We start from the raw sequence: 21,635 nt of genomic DNA, 5'->3' as shown, positions 1-21,635 counted from the left end.
CCACATTCAGGGCGTGAAAGCTCAAATGTTTAGGTAACGATATGCTGCTGTGTTCCAGGTTGCAAGTCGTATATACATGTAGGTAGAGAAACTCAATATTTGTTATCTGTTCACAGCTTCCTGAATGATCAGCAACTGAAAAGATGATGAAAAGTGAAAATGCGGACAGTCACTGGGCTTTATTTCAAAGTAAATGATAACCAGTAAGCTAACGTTAGCCTTCAAAAACGTCCGAGCTAATATTGTAATGTTATCGTAATGTTAGCTAGAAAATGGCTCAACGCTAACATAACCTGTAGTCTGACAGAAGTTAATGACATTTATCAAGTCTGTTTTTTACCTTGAAATATGATCTGATGTCGCTCCAGATTATTATTTACTATCCGTTGAATTTTCAGTTGCATTGGAAGCTTTGATATAACGATTTGTCCGAGTCACTATTTAACAGAATTGCAACCTCGACGACATCAGTACAACGTTTGAGCCTCCTACCTGAACCATGATATCAGAGGAAAATGGTCGTATGAATGTGGTTAAATGGCTGAATTATTTTTGTTTTTTGCTTTTTACATAAACACTGAAGGTATTTTAACTTAAATTCTGAAATGATTTTGATCAAGATTTGTTCTAAGTGAGACATTTTTGGTTGAAAAAGACATTTGTCAACGATCATTGTCAATGGTCGACAAAGCACCAGGACTAGACAAAGCATGAATACACTTTCATTTCTTTTTATCTTTCTGAAACTGATGATAAATGCCAGCTGTATCCTTACATAAAGTGCCAGACTATTAAAGGTCATGCCAAGGTTTAATTATATATGAGAATGGAAAAGAAAAGATGCACTGTGCAGATCAAGCTTGATCTGATGTCATTTTTAAAAACTAAACTATGTAATTTTGAATATCCTCACTACACCTTATACTACGCTGTCATTTCTTCAGATAATGAATGACCAATTAGCTATATGTCCCACTGTTTATAGCTCGGGCATTAGACTCCTCTTTAGGCGTCTTTATAGCTGCTCATGGGAAACCAAGAACGAATAAGGAAGGGAAATATGATGACACAAAATTTCACTGATATTCTTAATGCGCTGCGAGCTTTAAGAAACCTATCCCACAGCGTTTGAAGTGAACACAAGCAGCATGAAGCGCCATAAATGCAATATTGACTGAGACACTCCAGACAAGAATCAGCAGGATGGTCATTTTGGACATTATGTTTCGCCACCTGCTGTATCTTTTATTTTATTTTGCTGCTGTTGTTCTGCCACAATTGGATCACGTGGTCTGATCAATATCCAATAACTCTTTGTGATCCTTCCATGGACTGTAATCCCGCGGGAGAGCCATATTGTATAGCTGATTACAGCAAGCTATAAAAACAGTCACTCAAACGCCTGCTTTGATTTATCCCTGGACAGTTCATTAACCCTTTGTAAAGTAGCCATAACTGCAGTCAGATTAGCCCAGCTGTGTGAATTCCCGCGGGAAGTGATCATACTGTGAGGTCTTGAGGCAACGCTGCCTTTTGTACACGCAGTGTTTCACTTGAATCAGCAGCAATGTTGCATTTAGCCATTGTGGATCCATTGCTGTGTGTTAAATCTGGAACGCAATGGTATGTAATGAAGTGCAACCTGCAGCAATAACATTAGCATTAACAACATTAGCACTATCATTTCCAATTGCCTTGTTATTTCACCTGACACTAAGTTATGTACTGAACTAGAAACATCAGATCAGTCAGGTGGAATCAACTCTGTAACCATGTGTTTATTGTTTATTGTCCCCGCTTTTCATTCTTTGTTCCAGCAGCGGTGGCCGGGCTTTCTGTCCTGATAATAGAAACGTGAACATCTGTATTTTTTACTACTGTAAATTGTTTATCTAAAGGTGGCAGTTTGGATGACATCAGGGGAAATTTACATTTATATACTATTTTTTTTTTTGTAAATGGCACTGCGCTGGTATCTATTTCAAATACAAGTCAAATCATTTTCCAGTCATATTTCAACTGTGGATGTTAATTCAAGATTCAATACTTTATTGTCATATCAACATTATTGAATAGAATTTGTCTCGGTGAGCTCAGCCGAACACAGACAAGTGAACCACTCACTCATAAAATACATAAAATACATTAAAAGACTGTGAACGGATGAACCTAAATCAGATGAATACATAAATACAATAAAACCGTATGGACAGAAATGTAACTCAACAGTCAACACAACTATGTATCTGTAATTAGTCCAACCAGTCATATTTGATCTAACAGTTCAGTCTTTCCACGCAAGAAACAGACACACAGTGTGAGCAGCACCATGTTTAAAGTTAATGATTAATCGTCAATGAATTTCCGTTAAGAATTCAGATGATTGAAAATGTAACAGAAAACCAGAGGGACTGTCGATAGTTGATAGAAAAACGTCCAACATATATAATCAATTGTGAAGTCATTTTAATCTTATAGCAAGAACCTGGTGAAAAAACCTGAAGCCTCAGGAAGAGAAACAATGAAGAGATCGCTCTTCACTGGCACTGTGCACACTATATGATCTTTTGAACCTGCTAATGCTTTTTGTTTATTAATTTGGATGTAGAGTGTGAAATACTACAGTCAATCAATAGATCATTACCTTTCCCCTGACTGTGTTTGACACACCAGCATAAAGCAAAACAATCATATAAAAAAAAGCATCTCTAAAGCCTCAGTATTTTTTTCTCACATGAAGGAAGGTGACTGAGACTGTACAAGGGAGAACAAAAATACAGGCTGATATTAAGTACTGCACGGGGCTGCATTGTCTTTTCCGAGGCGCTACAAGCTGCAGAATTGAAAGGAGTTTAATGGCATTGAGCTGCGAGGTCAGAGGGCAGATCTGTTGATTGGGTGAAGAGAGAGAAAACCAAAGAGGAGGGGGAGAGGGGAAGACAAAGAGGGAGACACAGAGGAACAAGCATCACACACGCAGAAAATGATAGCACAAGAGAGTGAGATTCAAAACAACAAGTTGTGAATCCATTTTGATTTAGAGGAAGAGATGGAGAGATGTCTCGAAGATATTGTACAAGATTTCCTGCCAAATTTACTGAAACACTGTTGGGACATCACGGAGATGCATGGGTATGTCAGAGCTGCATGTGTTCCTTTCAGCTAACGTCTGTAACTTACAAAAAAGAAATGTTCTTTTGCATTTGCTTGTTTGTTGTTCTGGGCATATACTACTTCTTGCCCACTCGCCTCTCAGGGGTGTGCTGAAGGTAGTGTGTGCAGAATGATGTTTAATGCACAAATGACAGCGGTGGTTGCTTTGATATATTCTTAAAGCTTGTGTAAAATGTGGAAATGTCACGCTCTAAATGAATATGGAGTCATTTCTTATCAGTATGACTGTGAGATGCTTGCAGTGCCTCATTGTAATACTGAAAAGCATCCTCTCAGCGCAGCGCTGGGTCTAAGCTGATGCATTTTTGGCAATAGGAAGCATGACGCTTTCATTATGCTGCAGTAATACTGTTTGTTGTTTTCAGAATTTTTGCTAAAGGCATTTATGGAGTCAGCAGCACATGTCTTCCTTTATTATAGCTGATTGTTGGTGTGGATGCCTTTTTTTTAGCATGCAGCACGCATGGGCTCAGGCTCTACATGCAATATGTATACTTATTGTATACTGGTTTAGATGTAAATATAGGCCAGGATGAGGTGTGTGGGTGTAGGGGTAAAGGGGTTTGCCAAGCACCTTTAACTGCCCCTGTGGTTGAGTCATAGCACTGATGAAACACCCCCTGACTCAGACCTGATGTAGGCTGTCCAGACACAGAGGGGTGGGGGGGATGGGGGTGCAAGAAGCGAATCCACAAGGGCTCTCAGGAGCCCACACAATGTGTTAACGGCTGCTGCAGATGCATTTTAATCAGTCCACACAATTTATCTCACAAGGCTGTTCAGTTCAAAGCCACAGAAGGAAGAAATTCACTCGAGGTTCTGCTTACCCTTTTAAAAATGCTCTTTAGACACGAGGCTGAATAAAAAATACAGTCTAGGTCAGTGAAACTATAAGAGATCAGTGACAAAAAAAATGGGCATGGGTTGCTGGTTATGCAAGTTTATGATGAAGTCATTAAGGCAAGAGAAGATTAAGGAGAGGAGACTAGACGAGCTTCTGTCTTCATTTCCTCTCTTATCCTTTCTTTAGCTGTTACTGGCAGCAGTCGACTATGATTTAGGCAGCAGTACTTTAAGACCTGCAGCACTCAGGTTCACGTCTTTCTGTTGGCATGCGTGTACACACACTGTTGGTTGTACCCATGAGCAAGACACAGCATCCCTCGCAGCTTCAGGGGTGCTGTTGTGGGCTAATCTCTCTGTGGGGGCAGCAGGTGGAAAAAAGAAAATCCCTCCAGGCATCAGTGACTTCTCGCTGTAGCATCGCCTGAGATGTGAAGTGAAAAATGTCAAACCTGAATCACGCTTTGTGTTAGTTGTATTGTAATATCATATATCTTACTCTAGTTAAGTCTCAGTTATTGGTGATTCATCAATAATGTACCTGCACACATCTATATAAATGTCCACATAATGCTCAAGCTACAGGGATTCTGGTCTCTGATGCCGTTATTGATTTTTCACTCGATACAGATAGAGTAGCCTAGTGAGCTTCATGTTATATTTAGTGTTTGTGTAATAGCATATATGTTACATAGCACATATGCACTGTACATTATCAGTCCAAGTGGTGTTCAGGGTTCAGATGGTCAAAGATCTGTTTCCATTTTCTAAAAATATCGCTAGTTAAGATGATGAATGAGTGCGGGGATCTGCTGTGGACTATTTATTACCCAGAATTATGTTCTGGGTATTGAAAACAACACAGGTGTTTATCATCTGCATGTCACGTTACACAAGGTCCTTAACAGGTGAATGTGTATGATTTATATCCATAATTGTAAATTATAACATTTAAGCGTACAGTTGACTTTTTTAGAGCCCAGCATGCACTCTACTGAGTGATACTCTAGTTCTGTCATATGGCTCTGTCCTATTTCATATGGTTAGCTCATTTGATTGGCTAATTATTTGATTTATCGAAATGATTCTTCAAAACTATTGTAATGTTGTGATCTGTTTAACTGTCTTTTATACAACAACACTGATTATTTTGTCAACATATACCAAGAGATGCCTCAATACAGGGAAATTCATATATTTTATTTCACTGTGTTTTGAAAAACAACTTGTGAGTGCTCTTTACTCAACGAACAATAAACTGTAGACACTCTTTTCCTCCACAAACAACAATATAACATCTCTGCACTATTTACTGGCTGACATATATATGCCAATAAAGATATATCTGCAGCCTGGGTGAGTTATCTGTCATGTTTCTCCAGTCAAATCAAATACCTAATGATTTCAGGCAGTTTTGAAAATGTAAAAAACTACCAAACATAGGATCTGGTAAAAGCCAATACAGAACGATGACTGGCTGTCTCTCTGTGTCTGTCTCTAGATTATTTTATCAGATAAAAAGCAGCGTAAAGCTCCACATCCTTCGGAAAAAAACATTTGTAATATATCCTGTGGGCTGTTCACACCTATTTAGACCATTTGCCCATGTTAATGTGGGATTAAGTATGCGTCCTGAATGCCCTGATCATAACGAAGGAACACAGACTCTCTGCACTCACTGCAAAGCATTGTGACCTGCTTAAGTGGTGCTAAAAAGCACAATAACATCACCTCAGTATCAATATAAAGGTGCATTAATGTTTATATTTTATAGTCTGATGGGAGAGGAGAGTGGGTGTCATTTTAACAAATACACTGCAATAAAACTCTTACTGCATTACACATTAGTCCCTAATGAACTGACAAATTGGTTGATTTTTTTATTTCTTTTTTTTTTTCTGTCTTTTTTTCCACTTGTCACTTTGTAAATGTAATGAAATAATAACAAAGCTCCGTTCAACCAGACCTTATTAAGTCCTCTCAAATCGTCACTGTTGTACTTTTATCCCCACACATTTAATCACCAAGTTTTGTTACCTTCTTTAACAAGCTCCTTCTTGTCTCCAAAGTTCAGCATTTTTTAATAGCTATTAAACACAAGGATTAACAGTCTTCTCTGAGAGGCTTTTCTTGTGGGATGTTTCTAGATCCGACTGTGTGATGCGGCCATTCTGACTCCTTCCCAAACCAAGGGTTATCACGCATAGAAAAGAGCAACTGACTCAATCTACCAAGTTTATCTCTAATTAACACGGATTAATTGAGCTTTGACTTCACTCTGCAAGCCAAGCAGAAGGGCAATTCGTGCATGGAAGCCTATTATTGCCTCGAGGCTGTTGATCCTCGCTGTTAAGGGCTCGAGGTCCCAAAACCCTCGGTCATGTGACCATGATCGTGTTGCTGTGTGTGTTAATGAATTACACAGTTTGCCACACTGAATCTAGTTTATGTAAATGGTTGTGAAAACGGAACAATTACCAACAGTTTTAGACTTTTGTTTCCGTCCGTATGAATAATCAAGGTTGCTGCTGCTGCTGTTGTTCTTTTACTTAATCGACTCCTTCGACCAATAGAAATACTGCCGTGCTCTCCGGTTAATTATTTGTGTTTGGAAAAAATGTAATGGTATGCAGGTCACGTTCCGAGGAGGCATTGTGTTGCATGACAAGTCAGATCGACAGAGGTTTATTAAAGAAGTACAGTGTCATTTTGCATGTTGGCAGGCTCACCTTAAAGCCTCGCTGCCCTTTACAAAGATCCTTTCAATAATGGATAAGGCAAAGAGCATCGCAGTCTCTTCCCACTCATTATGATCCCATTTGATTACTCGTCTATGCTCTTTGGAAAAGGTGGGTTAATTGCGCACTCTGACTGTGAACTAACCTGCAAGTTAATAACATCTTTCCTTTGGGGTAGCATCATTATAAGATATAAGCCTCATTAAAATAAAATGATGATTTAATAACTTTCCCTTAAAATGACCCTTATGAGGATGTACGGTTATTTTGTAGTTGTCTGGGAAATTAAGACATCAAACACGGTGCTTCTGCATGTCTGTGCTGTTCTTTGGAAAACAAGAATTAACCATCTCTTGACCACTGAAACCTTCCTTCGTCCAGTGACAATAACAGTTTCTCTACATAGTTTGATATAACAGTAATGGCATGCAGTGCTCACACAATATAATATAGGAATATTAGACGTATGCAGGGTTTTCTTAACCTTCATTTTTTGGCGCTTTCTGAAAGAGTCACCTTTTCCTTCCGTTATAACCACTTACATTACGATGAGTTGGATCCAGTGACATGAGGGCAGCCATGTCAGATGCTAATGTACAAGAGAGCTTGCTGTATAACTGCAGCTCCCAGTATGTAGCACATTCTCTCCCTGCATGATTACACATAATGCTGCTTTCATTATTGCTTTATTCCTCATACAGTCGTGTTCCTCTGCGGCTTTGCTCGAGCTCTGAGAGTTAATTTTCCTCCTTTTTCCTGCCTTTTCAAAGTGGCTCTTCCTCCAGAGCAGCCGTCTAAGTCAAAATATCAAAATTTGACGCTTTGATTATGCTTTTTAAGGGGTGTTGATAATTGCCGGGTAAAGAAAGCAACTGTCTCCCACCATCCGCCATAAACGCAGGGAGGCTTTTCTGTGTGAAGAGGAATCACATTATGTGCAATGATCAGTGCCTGGGGGCCACATCAAACATAGTCTGAAAAACCTTTCCAGAGGAGATAGAGGCAGGCCAATTTCACAAGTGGCTTTTTATTGGTTGATTGCACAGAGGCCAAGTTGTTATCTAAATCCTCAAACTACTTGGGCAAAATAAGAAGTGCCTTGTGAGCTTTCAGGGTGTGCAAACTCACCCCTCTGATGAAAGCCAGAGCAAAATGTTTACAACCAATAGTTTTCCAGGATTATGGCTTAAGAGACTCAGTGCAAACAGAACGTAGAGGTTACAAAGTCGACCAGTGACAAACAGTGTCACTGCTAGTGCGGAAAAAACGCATTATGCCAACTTTGATTTTTCGTGTTTTCACTTGAACTGACGGCTTGTGTAATCTTTTGACGGATGAACTGGTTTCATGCTGCTACAGCCCACATTCAAATTCAAATGTGTTTTCAGACTGCAGACAGGTTACAGAGAGTTTAACCGTGATTTCTTTTTTTTTTTAATCAGGTCAGAATTTGTTGCCAAGATCCTGCTGCAGTCTAACAAGCTGACCTCCTGTACAGTGAGGTTTACCATTGAGGGATTTAATTTATCATTTAGCTTAATTATGTTCAGTCCATATTAGAGCTGTTGGGCTAATTAGTTGGTAAATAATTTGAAATCAAACATGGATGGTGGGTGTCCACTCTGCCCATCAGGGGGAGAGACACTGATGAGCAAACTGACCTGTGATTACTTGATTCAATTTACTCCGATTAAAATAAAATTAACTTCCATGTTTCTGTGGAGTTTCTGGCTGCTGCATCTCAAAGGAGCGGCGGTTTTCTGTATGTGCTGTATCTAAAATCACCACGTCTGTGTATTGCTGCAGGACATGAACTGAAACTTGAGATCTTTGTTGTTGATGTTTCCCATGAAAGAGAATAAATGAATAAATAAATGTCAAGCTTTCCTTTTGAAATCACCGCATATTGTATATTAAACACGTTTCATGTCCCGGCGGCAGGACTTTTCAGCATAAGGTCATTATTTCTGGTCTGCATTGTCACAATATTGTGACACAAAATGTCTCACAGTTGTCTGAATAAGCAACAGAATTCAGTCACTAAATATTCATCTCTCATCTTTTTCTGTTTTCTTTGTCAAGTTTAGTAAGATCTTTAACACGTATTTCTTCTGTTTTTGTAATTACACAACATTTTGGTGAAAAATGAGTCATAATCATGGTCGTCTTTTTAAATGGAGTATTACCTACCAGACTTTTAGACTTTTAAACAACTCCACAGTTTACATCTATAGTCATCTCAGTGCTTTTTCAGCCATAACTCACTTTGTATAAATTGTTCACTTTGTATAAATTGTGAATAGTTTACCGTTAAGTTTTTATCCTATAGATGCACAGATATCTGTTAGCAGCATTAGCGTCTTTCTTGTGAAAGCGATCAGTAAAGCTCCGACCTCATTACTGGATTACTGTGTCCAGCTAAATCTTCAATCACAAAGGCCCTTCTTAATTTTAGCAGCCAGCTAGGCTAGTTGGCAGGCTAATCTCGCTGGTTAAGAACACCTACCTGACTATACAATGATCAAAAATGTTTAAATCAATAGTATTATCACCACCTACACTGTTGATCATATCTGCTCTTCTAAATGCTCATTATAAACAAATGTGCTTGTTGTAGTGAAAACTACAACACAGCCCAGACAACCATCCAGCTATGATTTAAAGATATTTCAAGACACATAAAAATACTAAGCTTTGAATAATATATCGTGTCTGATGTGGTTTTTCCACAAAAACATTCAATGTCTTTGTTAAAAATTTCCCTTTTCAGCAGATGAATGTGAAAACAGCCTTCTAGTGTCAACCACCTACATCTATCTGCACAGTGAAGCTCAAACATTCAAGTAAAGTAACAATAACTACAGCACATCTTTAATAAAGACATGACACTACATAATGCATATCAATTAGTTGAGGTTCACACACAGGAAGTTAAAATCTGTGAACAAAATGAAAGAGTCAGTGAGAGAAAGATACCGAGACACAAATTCAGCTGTGACCTGAGGAAGATATCAGTCGCCTGCCGGGGGAGCGATCACAATCTCCTGCTTACAGTGGCTCCACTCTCACCTCTGGATTCCTGCCTGATAAATCCTTTTGTACTGTTCACTGACATGGACGCCAAGTCTGGAGTGCAGAGGTCAAAGTTCGATTAGTCTGACGAGAGATGTAGCAAATATAATTGCATTTCTCATGAATATGTATCGGAGTGGTTTTCTACATGAGGTGATATAATCCTGCACGTAAACCAGGAGACATGTGAGTGGAATCATGACTAGCAGCACATGCATGGCTGTGTTTTGCCATTCTAGTAAAGACAGACGTCATCCCTACTCATCCTCTTACTAGTTAGCCCCGGGCTGTGTTGAAAAGTAAAGCGTGGCATCATGGGATGGAGGAGCTCTGCATGTTTTCAGCGATTCATATGGAGATTAGTTTGTCACGGTAATAGAAAACTGAAATGAGCTAAGACAAATACGTCTCATATACTCGTCATAGCGGAGGAGTAAATCATCACTTAATAGTCTGGAGTGTTGCATAAGTTTGAGATTCACATCGAGCCACTTGTATACATATGCCAGGGATGATGGCATTGCCCAAGCGACCTCAGCACCCCTGCGAAATGGCTGTTCACTGATTTATGCTGAGTCAGACACCATTAGCTGTTATCCTCCCCCTCTCAGGATCCAACCCTGCACTAATGTGGGTCAGGGGCCACATTATAGAAACACCTTCACCGTGCAGTCTTATCTCATAGTGTGCACTGCAGGATTTCAGTAACAGGACTGTTATTGAATGGCTCCGGAAGATAAGATGAAAATGTTGGGAAAACGCTATGAAGAAAGCATTTACTCGAGGGTCAATATTTGTGTTCTTCATTGTATTCCAGGAGTTATTTTTGAAAAAGTTCAGATATTTTTGCCCTTTTGATATTTTAAGGTATTAACTGAGTTTTGTGAGAAAATTTTCATTTAACTTTGTGGCTACAAAATAATTTGGTCCCCTGAGATCACTCTGGCTGTCCTTGCTTTGTCCATGTGACTGGTGAACATCGATATAAAATGTTTAATCCAGAGAAAAGCCACTGATGTTTAAGGGAGCAGATATATTCTCGAAACCAACATACTCTTACCTTGAAGTCAGATTGTTCACATCGTGCCAGTTATCCATATTAACCAGAAAATGTACAAAAAAACAAAATAAATTCAGGCAAATGGATCTCTTTTTCTATCACTATTGAATTTTATGTCACAAAATGTACCATCCTGTATTTTGTCTTTTCTTTTGGTGAGCACGTCAGCAAACACTCAGCTCACTCAGTCAGTGAGCACATACTTAGGATTTTATTTGCGGATGTTGCCCCGGGGCTTCTGCCTAATTCTGTGCAGCATTTGCTCCTGCACAGGACACACTTCACAGGTGCTACTGATGATGCATTTGCATTATGGTTCTCTCAATGAGCAGCGTCCAGGTGAGAGGGTTACATCACAGGCTCGCTCTTACTCTGATTACACACTGTTCCGAAGACATCCAGTGATTATACTGATTAGATACCCTCTTAGTAAACCATCAAATCATATGGTGCCGCAATTCATGTGGCCAGTGTGTGTCCATAAAGTGATTATTCTCTTGAAAGAGTCTGTAGGAACACAAGGAGGCAAGAAAATCTCCTGTCTAGAGATCTGTATGTGTTACAATCACGTGAGCTATGTATATGTACACATGTTTGATTGAACACAGAGATTGGATAATGTCTCTATTCATACAATTATGCCAGTTCACTACCACAAGCATTAATTTATTTAAATTCATGATGACACTGAATAGAAAAATAAAGTACAGTATACAGTATATAGGAACTATGCTGCCCAGATACAATTTTAAGAAATTAGACATTCAAAAATAAGTCGGAAGTTATCAACACAATTTGCAGAAATAACAGTTTTAATGTTACGTAAAAGACAGCTATGTATTCCCTATCCACTGAGGTTAGCGTGCGATCCCAGTGGTGTTAACAACACAAACATTCCCCTGGTACTCTGAGCTCAGAGACAGCTAGCTAACTTGGCTAACTAGCTAACAATTCTTACATATGCAACTTTAAATAATTGACTTCTTAGATGGAAAAATAGTGCCAAGATTTTGTTCTTTCAAGTTGTTCAAAATGTTATGCAGCAATCTATGAAACATAACAAAACAATTGCAATTTATACATTTTTCCCATATTGGTTCACAAAATGGAAGACAGCAATAACGAAAGCAACAACCAAGGTGTTTTGTAAGGACAGACTAAGGCGTTAGCATGAATGTTGAGCACAATACGGAGGGGTAATGTTTTTAAAGTGGGGAGTAAGGATTTAGCTTTACATTTCAGAGAAACTATTAGAAAGCTGTTGAACGCTTAAACAGGCCAATGCACATTTGGCAATGGTTTTCAACTCAGCAGCAATGGAGAGCTGCCATATGGTACCCACTAACTATGGCAATAACGCTTTATAGCAAACTAAAGGCAAGGGGAAGTAAAGACACAAAAAGAAAAATATAGAAATAAATATTTATACATTTCTAATTAAAAAATGAAGAAAAAAAATACAAAAATAGGCGACTAACAACCACCACAGCTTTGAGAATTAGTACTTCACCATTTTTATTCTGTATAACAAAAACAGAAATAAATGTGCTGCATTTCGGTGTATATATAAAAGCACATTTTAAATTGATGTTTCAAATTGGTAATTGTTAAGGATGAAAACAATGACACGTGGTGTTTTTGGTGCACGTTGTTGCTCTTGATTATGGGTGAGAAGATTGTAATTGTGTCACTCTGAGCCGACACACGAGCACTCTGAGCTTCACATCTTCCTTATTTTGACCATTTGACGTGATTTCTTAGGTTTACATAATGTTTCTCCTTAGATTGGTATGTCATCATATTATCTTTGCACCATAATCTGTTAGCATATTAAGAGCCTGGGGAGAAATTCAGATTGTTCCTCTCATCGTTTAAATTTAGCACAGCCCATGACACACCAAATGAGGCAAGAATGGTTTGCAACCTGTCACCCAGTCTGTTTGTGGCATCAGTGCATCCAGGTCATATATCTGCTTATCTGCATGTGCTCATGTGTTATGTATGAGTAGGTGCTTATATGATATATATGGTCCATGAACATAAAAAAAAAAACAGCATAACAAATAAGTAACCGATGGACTAGGTTGTGTTTTAATGTAAATTTATTGGCAGTGGCTGCATGAAAAGATAAATCACATATATTCAAATGGAAGATATTTCTCATCTAATTTATGTTTGTACACATCCAACAAGATTACTTATGTAGGTCAGTTACAGTTATTTTGATCACAACAGTATAGAAGGCAGAAATGAGTAATAATATATACAGTATTGCAATATAATGAACACACACAAATGGTTGATCAGGTGCATGTCCACAATGTAATGTATCAGTACTGCATAGTAACATGACATTTATTGAGTGGATGTTGAAATAAATTTGATTTTATATATATATATATATATAAATATATAGTGTAAATATATATATATCTATCTATATATATATATATATATATATATATATATCTCTATATATATATATATATATTTATTATGTAAATATATATATATATATATTTATATATATATTTATTATGTAAATATATATACGTATATTGGCTTTTGTAACCTTTGTTGTTCGGTCACACTTTATCATGATTGAGTTCTTTCATCCTGACACTCACACGTTTAGGGTTATTTCTACCAGGAGTTCAGCTGTTTTGTGATTTTGTTTCATTTTTGTTGTCTCGATTTTGTGTATTTTTTAAATGATCACATAATGACATGTTTACTCAGAACATATTTAGTCATCCTCATCTTTTTTTTTTTAACTTTGATTTGCAGTAAATGCCATAGCCAACAGTTTTGTGGAAAAGTTTTTTTGTGATATTGCTAAAACACATAAAGTGGGGTGAAACAATGGGCTTCAAAAGCTGCTCTTTTTATTTATTTGACAGTTAATTTGATTTCAGTGAGAATCAAATTAACTGTCAACGCTCACCAGGGAAGCACTTTAACCAGCTCTGTTGTGCCTTGTTCAGTATCCCGTGGATGAAAGGAAACACAAAGACGGCAGACAGAATAAAATGATGGTGGGGAAGAGGAGAGAGAAAGAATTACTTAAATTCAAAATATTTGGAGCCTTTTTTTAAAGAAATAAGTAGATGGGAAAAAGGTGGCAAGAATAAAACATTTGTGTGCAGCAAGGTCAATCCAAATACTACAGGAGTAAAGGCACCTGAAGCTATTTTACTCTAAACCAGACTAATTCCTGCTCTATGTTTTGTGTAAAATAAAGTTATTGTACAGGAACACAGCTACGAGTTGTATCCTGAGTGACTAACTGACCTTTTTCTTTCTCTCTTTGTTCTCTCCCTCTCTTTCTTGCAGAACCGTGACAGAATGGTCGACTGTATGAGCAAAGTCATGCTGCACACGGTCGTCTCATGCTGGCAACCATTCCTGGGACTTGCCCTCGTGGCTGTCTTTGTGGGCTCTACCCTGGGATGTCCCTCGCGCTGCGAGTGTTCGGCGCAGACCAAGGCAGTTGTCTGTCACCGCAAGCGCATGCCCACCATCCCGGACGGCGTCCCAACAGAGACCCGGATCCTGGACCTGAGTAAGAACAAGCTGACAATGATCAACCCTGATGACTTTATCAACTTTCCTGGGCTTGAAGAACTTGACCTCAGTGGAAATATTATCAGTTATGTTGAGCCTGGAGCTTTCAACGCCCTGTTTAACATGCACTCGCTCAGTCTCAAGAGCAATCGTATCAAACTCATACCTCTGGGCGTCTTTGCAGGCTTAGCAAACCTTACCCGGCTGGATATAAGTGACAACAAGATCGTCATCCTCCTGGATTACATGTTCCAGGACCTGCACAATCTAAAGTTTTTGGAAGTGGGTGACAATGATCTGGTTTACATTTCTCACCGTGCATTCAGTGGACTTTTAAGCCTGGAGATTCTAACCTTGGAAAGGTGCAACCTAACAGTTGTACCCACTGAGGCCCTCTCCCACCTGCACAACCTTGTCAGCCTCCATCTACGATACCTCAGCATCAGCACTTTGCATCCTTACTCTTTCAAAAAGCTGTTTCGGCTGCGGAATTTAGAAATTGATAATTGGCCATCACTGGACCACGTGCCAGCCAATACCCTGCATGGCCTCAACCTGACCACTCTGTTCATAACCAACACCAACCTGTCCTCCTTCCCTTACCAAGCCTTGAAGCATCTGCCCTACCTGACACACCTCAACCTGTCCTACAACCACATCAGGCACATTGAAGGGGGGATGCTGATGGAACTGGTTCGGCTTCAGGAGCTCCATCTGGTCGGAGCTCAGCTAACCACCATTGAACCGTATGCCTTCCAGGGCCTGCGGGGGCTCAAAGTCCTCAATGTTTCTCACAACCGACTGGATACACTTGAGAAGGGTGTTTTTCAGTCTCCTGAGGCTCTGGAGGTTCTGCTGATTGACAACAATCCCCTAGTGTGCGACTGCCGTCTCATGTGGATTCTGCAGAAAAGGCATTCCATCTTCTTTGGGGAATCGCAGCCAGAGTGCAGCACACCTGAAGGTATTCGTGGCAGGCCTTTTAAGGAGTTTAAGGAGACTCTCCTTTCTTATTACGTGACATGTACCAAGCCAAAAATCCGAGAGAATAAAACTCAAATGATCACTGTGGATGAAGGCCAGCAGGCGATGTTGCGCTGCAGTGCTGAGGGGACACCAAGGCCCTCCGTGTCCTGGATGTCCCCAAGTCGACGTCATTTTACAAGTAGGAGCCATGGTCGAGTTAGCGTCCACAACAATGGCACACTGGAGATCAAGTCAGCAGAGATACAAGACAGCGGAGTGTATCTTTGCCTTGCCTCTAACACTGCCGGGAATGACACCCTGATGACCTCATTGGCGGTGAAAAGTCTGGGATCGCTGTACGCCAACAGGACCCAGTACTACACAGATCCCAGCAATACCACTGCCAATGGGACAGCCGGCGTGACCCTCGGTTTAGACCTAAAGACTATTTTAGTGTCAACGGCAATGGGTTGTTTCACGTTCTTGGGAGTGGTCTTGTTTTGTTTCCTGCTCCTTTTCGTTTGGAGCAGAGGAAAAGGAAAACATAAAAACAACATAGATGTTGAATATGTGCCTCGGTCAAAGTCTAACGGCACTAACGTTGACTCGGCAGAGGGACAAGCTGGTCCTCGTCGTTTTAACATGAAAATGATGTGACTTTCTTCATAAGTCCAAGATATCTGGATTGTGGAAATGCACAGCACAATGTATTTTTTTGAAAATTGGACTACTGAACTTCCCACTACTGCAGGGAGAATAGTAGTAAAAACATTTGGGGCGTCATAACAAGATGAGCAGTACCGTAAAACAGTGGATTTTAACATAATGCTTGGATACTGTGTTTAAAATACCGAGTCATGATGGGACAGCCAACGAGCGACTCCTTAAACGTGGACGAGAAGTGAAAACTGTTACCGCCAAGTGGACCCGAAGGGAATATGTGTCATTTATCAGCTTTTTGAAATTTATATGCCCAAAAAGAACACTTCAGTTTTGGGTTGGATCTACAGACTGAGCTGAACCATGTACAGTACAAATTTGTATCTAAGCTATTAACCTACTTTGTTTAGTCTTGCGCCATGCTTATTCACAGAACAACTCAATGAAACAGACCATGATTTCCTATGTTCTATACTTTGCATATGTGTACCTAATGCTTCATTATGTACATGTATGTACATATTCATTCAAAAGAACTACTCATAGCAATATTCATGGGATGCATTAGCCAAAATTGATATACCCCGTATGTTCAGCAAGAACATTCTTCAGACTTTTGAAGTTTCCGTGGATTCAGGAAGGGCTTCTATGGGTGATTATACGTCCCTGCTCCCCCAATTGACTCCTAGATATTAATAAATATATATGATTTATCAATAAAAAATGAAGAAAAAAGATTTTATTTATAAAAAAAAAAAAGAAAATCAGGATCTAGCATAACACTTTGATTCATGAGAAAGCTGACCCAGTACTGGTCAGAGAACCTACATGAAACACCTTTTTGTCCTATTTTGTCTCTTTTTATTACTTTAACCGTACTTTTGCTGGTTGGCAAATTACATGTGTCAATTTTACTACAGTGACATTTGCATAATTTTCCCCAGTAGGAAATTTGGACTTTGTTGTGGTAGTTCCTCATTTTGTTGTTGAATCATTTAGATTGTGAAAACTTCAAAGTAAAAGTAAAAAAAATGTATGTGAAATAAATGAAGATGTATTTGTACCGATGAGTCCGACTAAATGGCTAATAACTAATGAAAACTTCTTCTCTTCAGCCTCACTGATAGACGTCAGTCTGCTTTTCTTCTGTTCACACTGCAGATATCTACAGAAACACTCACATGTGAGGTGACATGTCCACCATGTGTATGTCATAATAACATATACCATACTTTAAATCAGTATAAGTATAATAAAGAACACAAACATGGGACGATATTATTTGGAGTCCCATAACAGTAAATCACGTACATATTAAATTACCAAGCATTTACTGTTGTACTGTATAACTGTACTGACATCACAGCTGATGTACAAACATCTGTCATTACATTTCCCTTCAGTTCCTATAAAATGCAGTACAGAAGGCGTAGTTGTCATCAGTAACAGCCTCAGTGAAACTACGTATATCATTTGTCAGAAGAGGAAATGAAGAGTCGATTGTTTTGATGTTTGTTTTGAAAGTTGAGTCGTTATCTTACAAACTCGCCCACCTACAGCATACATGTTGTTTACTGATATAAATTGTTGAATGACTACAACTATATTTTAGTGTTTTACTCATATTTATTCAACAGTAAATGAATGACGCTGACAAATCATTGAGAATTTTTCGATTCAGTTTCTTATACAGAAACAGTATATTCCAAAAATAACAATATAAAAGTGAAACAATCAAGAAAATCGTACTGGGAGCTACTTTTAACTTTATGCTTTGCCCGTTTTCTGAAAAGTTAGATGTTGGTCATAACAGTTTTCAATTTTAAAATGAAGATGACCACAAGCTCCAGTGACTCGTCCATTATGTCGTCACTCATTGTAGATTACTAACAGGTGATGTTTACATAATGTTGTTGACAGCTTCGTTAAATTTAACTTGAAATGGACCAAATGTGATCAATGCATACAATCACTGGTGCGTCCTCTTTTATCAAACTGACCAGGTACTGACCGTATCCCTATCTAGTGGAAGTTTTCATTGTGGTCACTCAGAAACAGTAGGGGGCGCCAAATCACACAAAAAAATCACACAATTTCTACATAATGTTGCTTTAAGTCAAAACTTACCAGATGTGGTCAAACTGTACAATCACTGGTGCTGAGTTTGCAGTCATCCTTTTGGCAGTGCTGCTGGTGATCACATACAGCAGCTCTTCGGAAACTTCAGCTGTGCTCTGCTTCTCCCATCTTGTGAAGGGCTCGTTGCGTTGGTGCAATAAAGTCTTGTTAAAAATATAAAACACTAGTCTCGTTCAAAAACAATTCAAGGCACATTGTAGGATTTGTGCAAAATCAAAATACTTTTTATTTTACATGGCAATATGTATTTAAAATGACCAACGCATCGTCATCAGGGTCACTGTCAGCAGTAGCTTACACACCTAGATTGTATTGCACTAATGAGTTGAGTGTTAAGGTGGATCTCTAGTAATGTGCAAGACCATCGGTCCAAAACAAGGACATGTATAGTAAAGTGTAATTCCTTCTATGATTATATCACTTCCTTGTTTTGGATACTTATTGCCATGTAAAATAAAGGCATTGTTTTTGAAGGAGATTTGCATTTTAGTTTTATTTTTTCATGACTACATTTCGCCCACGATGGAATAAATTGAATATTTATCTCTTGCAAGAAATGGACAAGAAAACACATTCTTGGTGAAACTGAACCTTCAGAGAAAACAATGTTTCACTTTGGATCATTAAGCGTTTGCCAATAAACGTCTTGATACTGCAGCTAAAGGCACTTCTTTTATCTTCCTGTGGTAGGCTTACTAATAACTAGGTTACCTAAACTAATAACTAATCACTGAATCTCCATGTTTGCATTTTCATTTATTTTTTTTTATTTAATGTACATTTTTAAACAGCGTGATTCTCTGAGGTTTATGAAGATCTTCTGGAAGCAATTAGCATTTCAAATAATGATCAGGAAATATTTCCATATTTTATAAAATATGCATAAACGTACCTGCATCGTACACACGCTGACATGAAATGTGTTTCAAAATGCAGTTTATAACTGCTCTGCTTCATCTGCTGATTAACATACTATGATTAATATATATAGTATTAATATAAACATGAACTGAAGTGATGATACACACTAATTGCTTTCTGCTGACATTAACAACTGAATCTATGTGTATGACACATCAGAAACTATTGGCCTCTTCTTCACTTTCTTGGACTATTTTCATTAATTTTCATGTTGTCCCTCATTTGTGCACTCTCATTAAAATCCACTGCGTCTGTGGTTTCTGAGCCTGCGGTCCCCTGGGCTGCTCCAGAAATCAGAGCACCAAATGCTCCAGCTACTCCAAAAATACAAAAGAAACAAGGTTAACTTTGTGGGTCAGCGACGCCCGTGTCCACAGCGTTTGTTTAGTCAGATTACATTAAAAATAGTTTCCTCACTGAACCTGTGAGAACAGCTGCATTCCTGTACAAATGAGGCCCTTAAAAAACAACTTGTACACCAACACACAGGGTTCACTGTATGTCCCAGAAGCCCAATAAGAAATATTCTGGTTCTGATACTCTCCTCTTAAGAGATCTCGATATCACCATTTCATCCTAAATGATGGGAAACTGGCATCCATCTTTGTAGGACCACATGTTTACACATCTACCAAAGATAAGTAATCATTTTCAGGACATTGCTAACATGTTTCTATGGTAACCCAGATACATGATTGAAAAGACATCTGACAGCTGGAGTAGACAAACATTATTCTGAGTATTGATGTGCGAACAAAGCCGTTGGATTTCAGCCTGTGTAAATTGTGAATCCATGTTGATACCCAGAATAATCATTTTGTGTAATGCAGATCTCTTTATACTAATTGACTGCGTTTTGATTGGTCTGTTGCGTTTGGATTGCAGCTGAAAAGCTGTTAGCGCCGCGTGGCTGTTTGTCCCCCTCTTATCAGTTATTGACTGATCTGACCACTCTTATTTTCAGTATAATTAGTGGGATAATTTAGCAAAACAGATGGAAGTCCCTCAGAATAACATGACTGATACTATTCCTATTAACAGAGAAACGATCTGGGCTCAAGTTGCCCCTGAAAATGTTCAAACACTGACGTTTCACTATTATGACTCTGAAAAAGATCATTTATACTCCACATTAAAATAAGAATTAAAAATGACATGCAGTTTTTGTGACACGTAAAAGCATTTTTAGAGTGTTTGTGTTCAAACGTCCAATTTGTAAGAAAGCAGGTTTTTGAGTCTCATTCCCAACTTGTCGAGTACTGAAGCTTTGGGATTGTAGGTCAAGTCGACCATAACTGATGATGTCTTCGTCACTGTCCGACAGCTAGTTTTTAACATGTTGGAAACATCTTATATAACAAAGGCGGCCGGATGTTTTTAGACATTTTAATGCAGAATTGTTACAAACAAAAAACAAATGTGGCAATAAATATGAAAGTAATCTAACAAGGAGAGGACAACACTAAAGCTTTCACACAGTATTACCAGAGGATTTACTCGTGCGCTCTGTGGAGTGTGTTCGCTGACGTCTCCTGAATATGATGTCAAGGCTCCGTCTAACATCAGCTTTCAGAAGCGGAGCGTCTGTTCTTCAGCTGCCACGTTAATATAAAAGTTTAAAGTTGTTGTTTTACTCACTTTCTGCATGTTTTAGAAGATCAAGTAACAGATGCTTTGTGGCTGAACTTGACAACCTTTTCTTCTCTGCCGCTCATTTTAAACATCAATATAGGCGATCTCGGCGCACAGCTGTTAGCTGCTGTTCAACATATTGTGAGCCGTATATCATCATTTATATCAGATACTTGTTCAGTTGTCTGACGCCAGAAAACAGATATTTCAAAAGGATTACAACCCAAAATCTCTCGGGACTAATATTATCACATGACCTCTGTGGCTGGGATTTTTACTTTACAAATTATGGCCATGGTGGATTCACACACGGATGAAGGTCACAGACGTCCTTCGCAGTTATTATAAGTTATTACAGGTCCAAAGTAAAAGGAGTCCCATGCAAATAGGGTTTACAGTCAACAGCCACACTAGCAGACTCTTCAGTTCTTCCTGGGGAGAATATGCACGTCTGCACCAAAGCTTATGCCAATGTGTCCAACAGTTGTGAAGTATTTTTTACAAAGAAACAAAACCTTTAACCTGCTGCTGGCGTTAGATGAAAATGATAAAATGCCTCTACCAGATTTTGTGCCAGAAATATTTGACCCTGGACAAAACAACAAAGAGCCTCACGACTATCAGAGAAACAGTTTTAATCCGACACTAGGTAGTAGTTGTATCAGTCGTCTACTTCCTTCAGGACCTCAGAAGAATCGTTTAAAAAACAAACAAAGTGCACCTCCCCACACAGAATCATATACGCACGGTAGAGTGGCTGTGACTGAATGAATAAATAAGCTGTCTCATAAAAAGAAATAAAGACTTGTCAGCTAAGGATGAGGAGAGCTTATGTTTATCTTTGTAGCCTGTATAAATACACGTAT

General features: G+C 38.7%; 1 protein-coding gene across 5 annotated transcripts in view; it reads left to right on the top strand.

Moving 5' to 3' along the window:
- The window catches only part of lingo2 (leucine rich repeat and Ig domain containing 2), a 214,201-nt gene extending 197,004 nt beyond the window's left edge, over positions 1 to 17,197 (top strand). For all 5 annotated transcript variants that reach the window (XM_084352770.1, XM_084352766.1, XM_084352769.1 and 2 more), the window contains one exon: positions 14,221 to 17,197. In XM_084352770.1, the coding sequence (XP_084208896.1) occupies positions 14,233 to 16,074 (1,842 nt within the window). In that variant the 5' untranslated portion in view covers positions 14,221 to 14,232 and the 3' untranslated portion in view covers positions 16,075 to 17,197. The remainder of the gene's footprint in view (positions 1 to 14,220) is intronic.
- The last annotated feature ends 4,438 nt before the right edge of the window (positions 17,198 to 21,635 follow it).

This window comes from Pagrus pagrus (assembly GCF_965226575.1).
Source record: "Pagrus pagrus genome assembly, chromosome: 5".
NCBI lineage: Eukaryota > Metazoa > Chordata > Actinopteri > Spariformes > Sparidae > Pagrus > Pagrus pagrus.
Note: the sequence above shows the minus strand (reverse complement) of the source record. Positions and strands in the feature narration are given on the sequence as shown.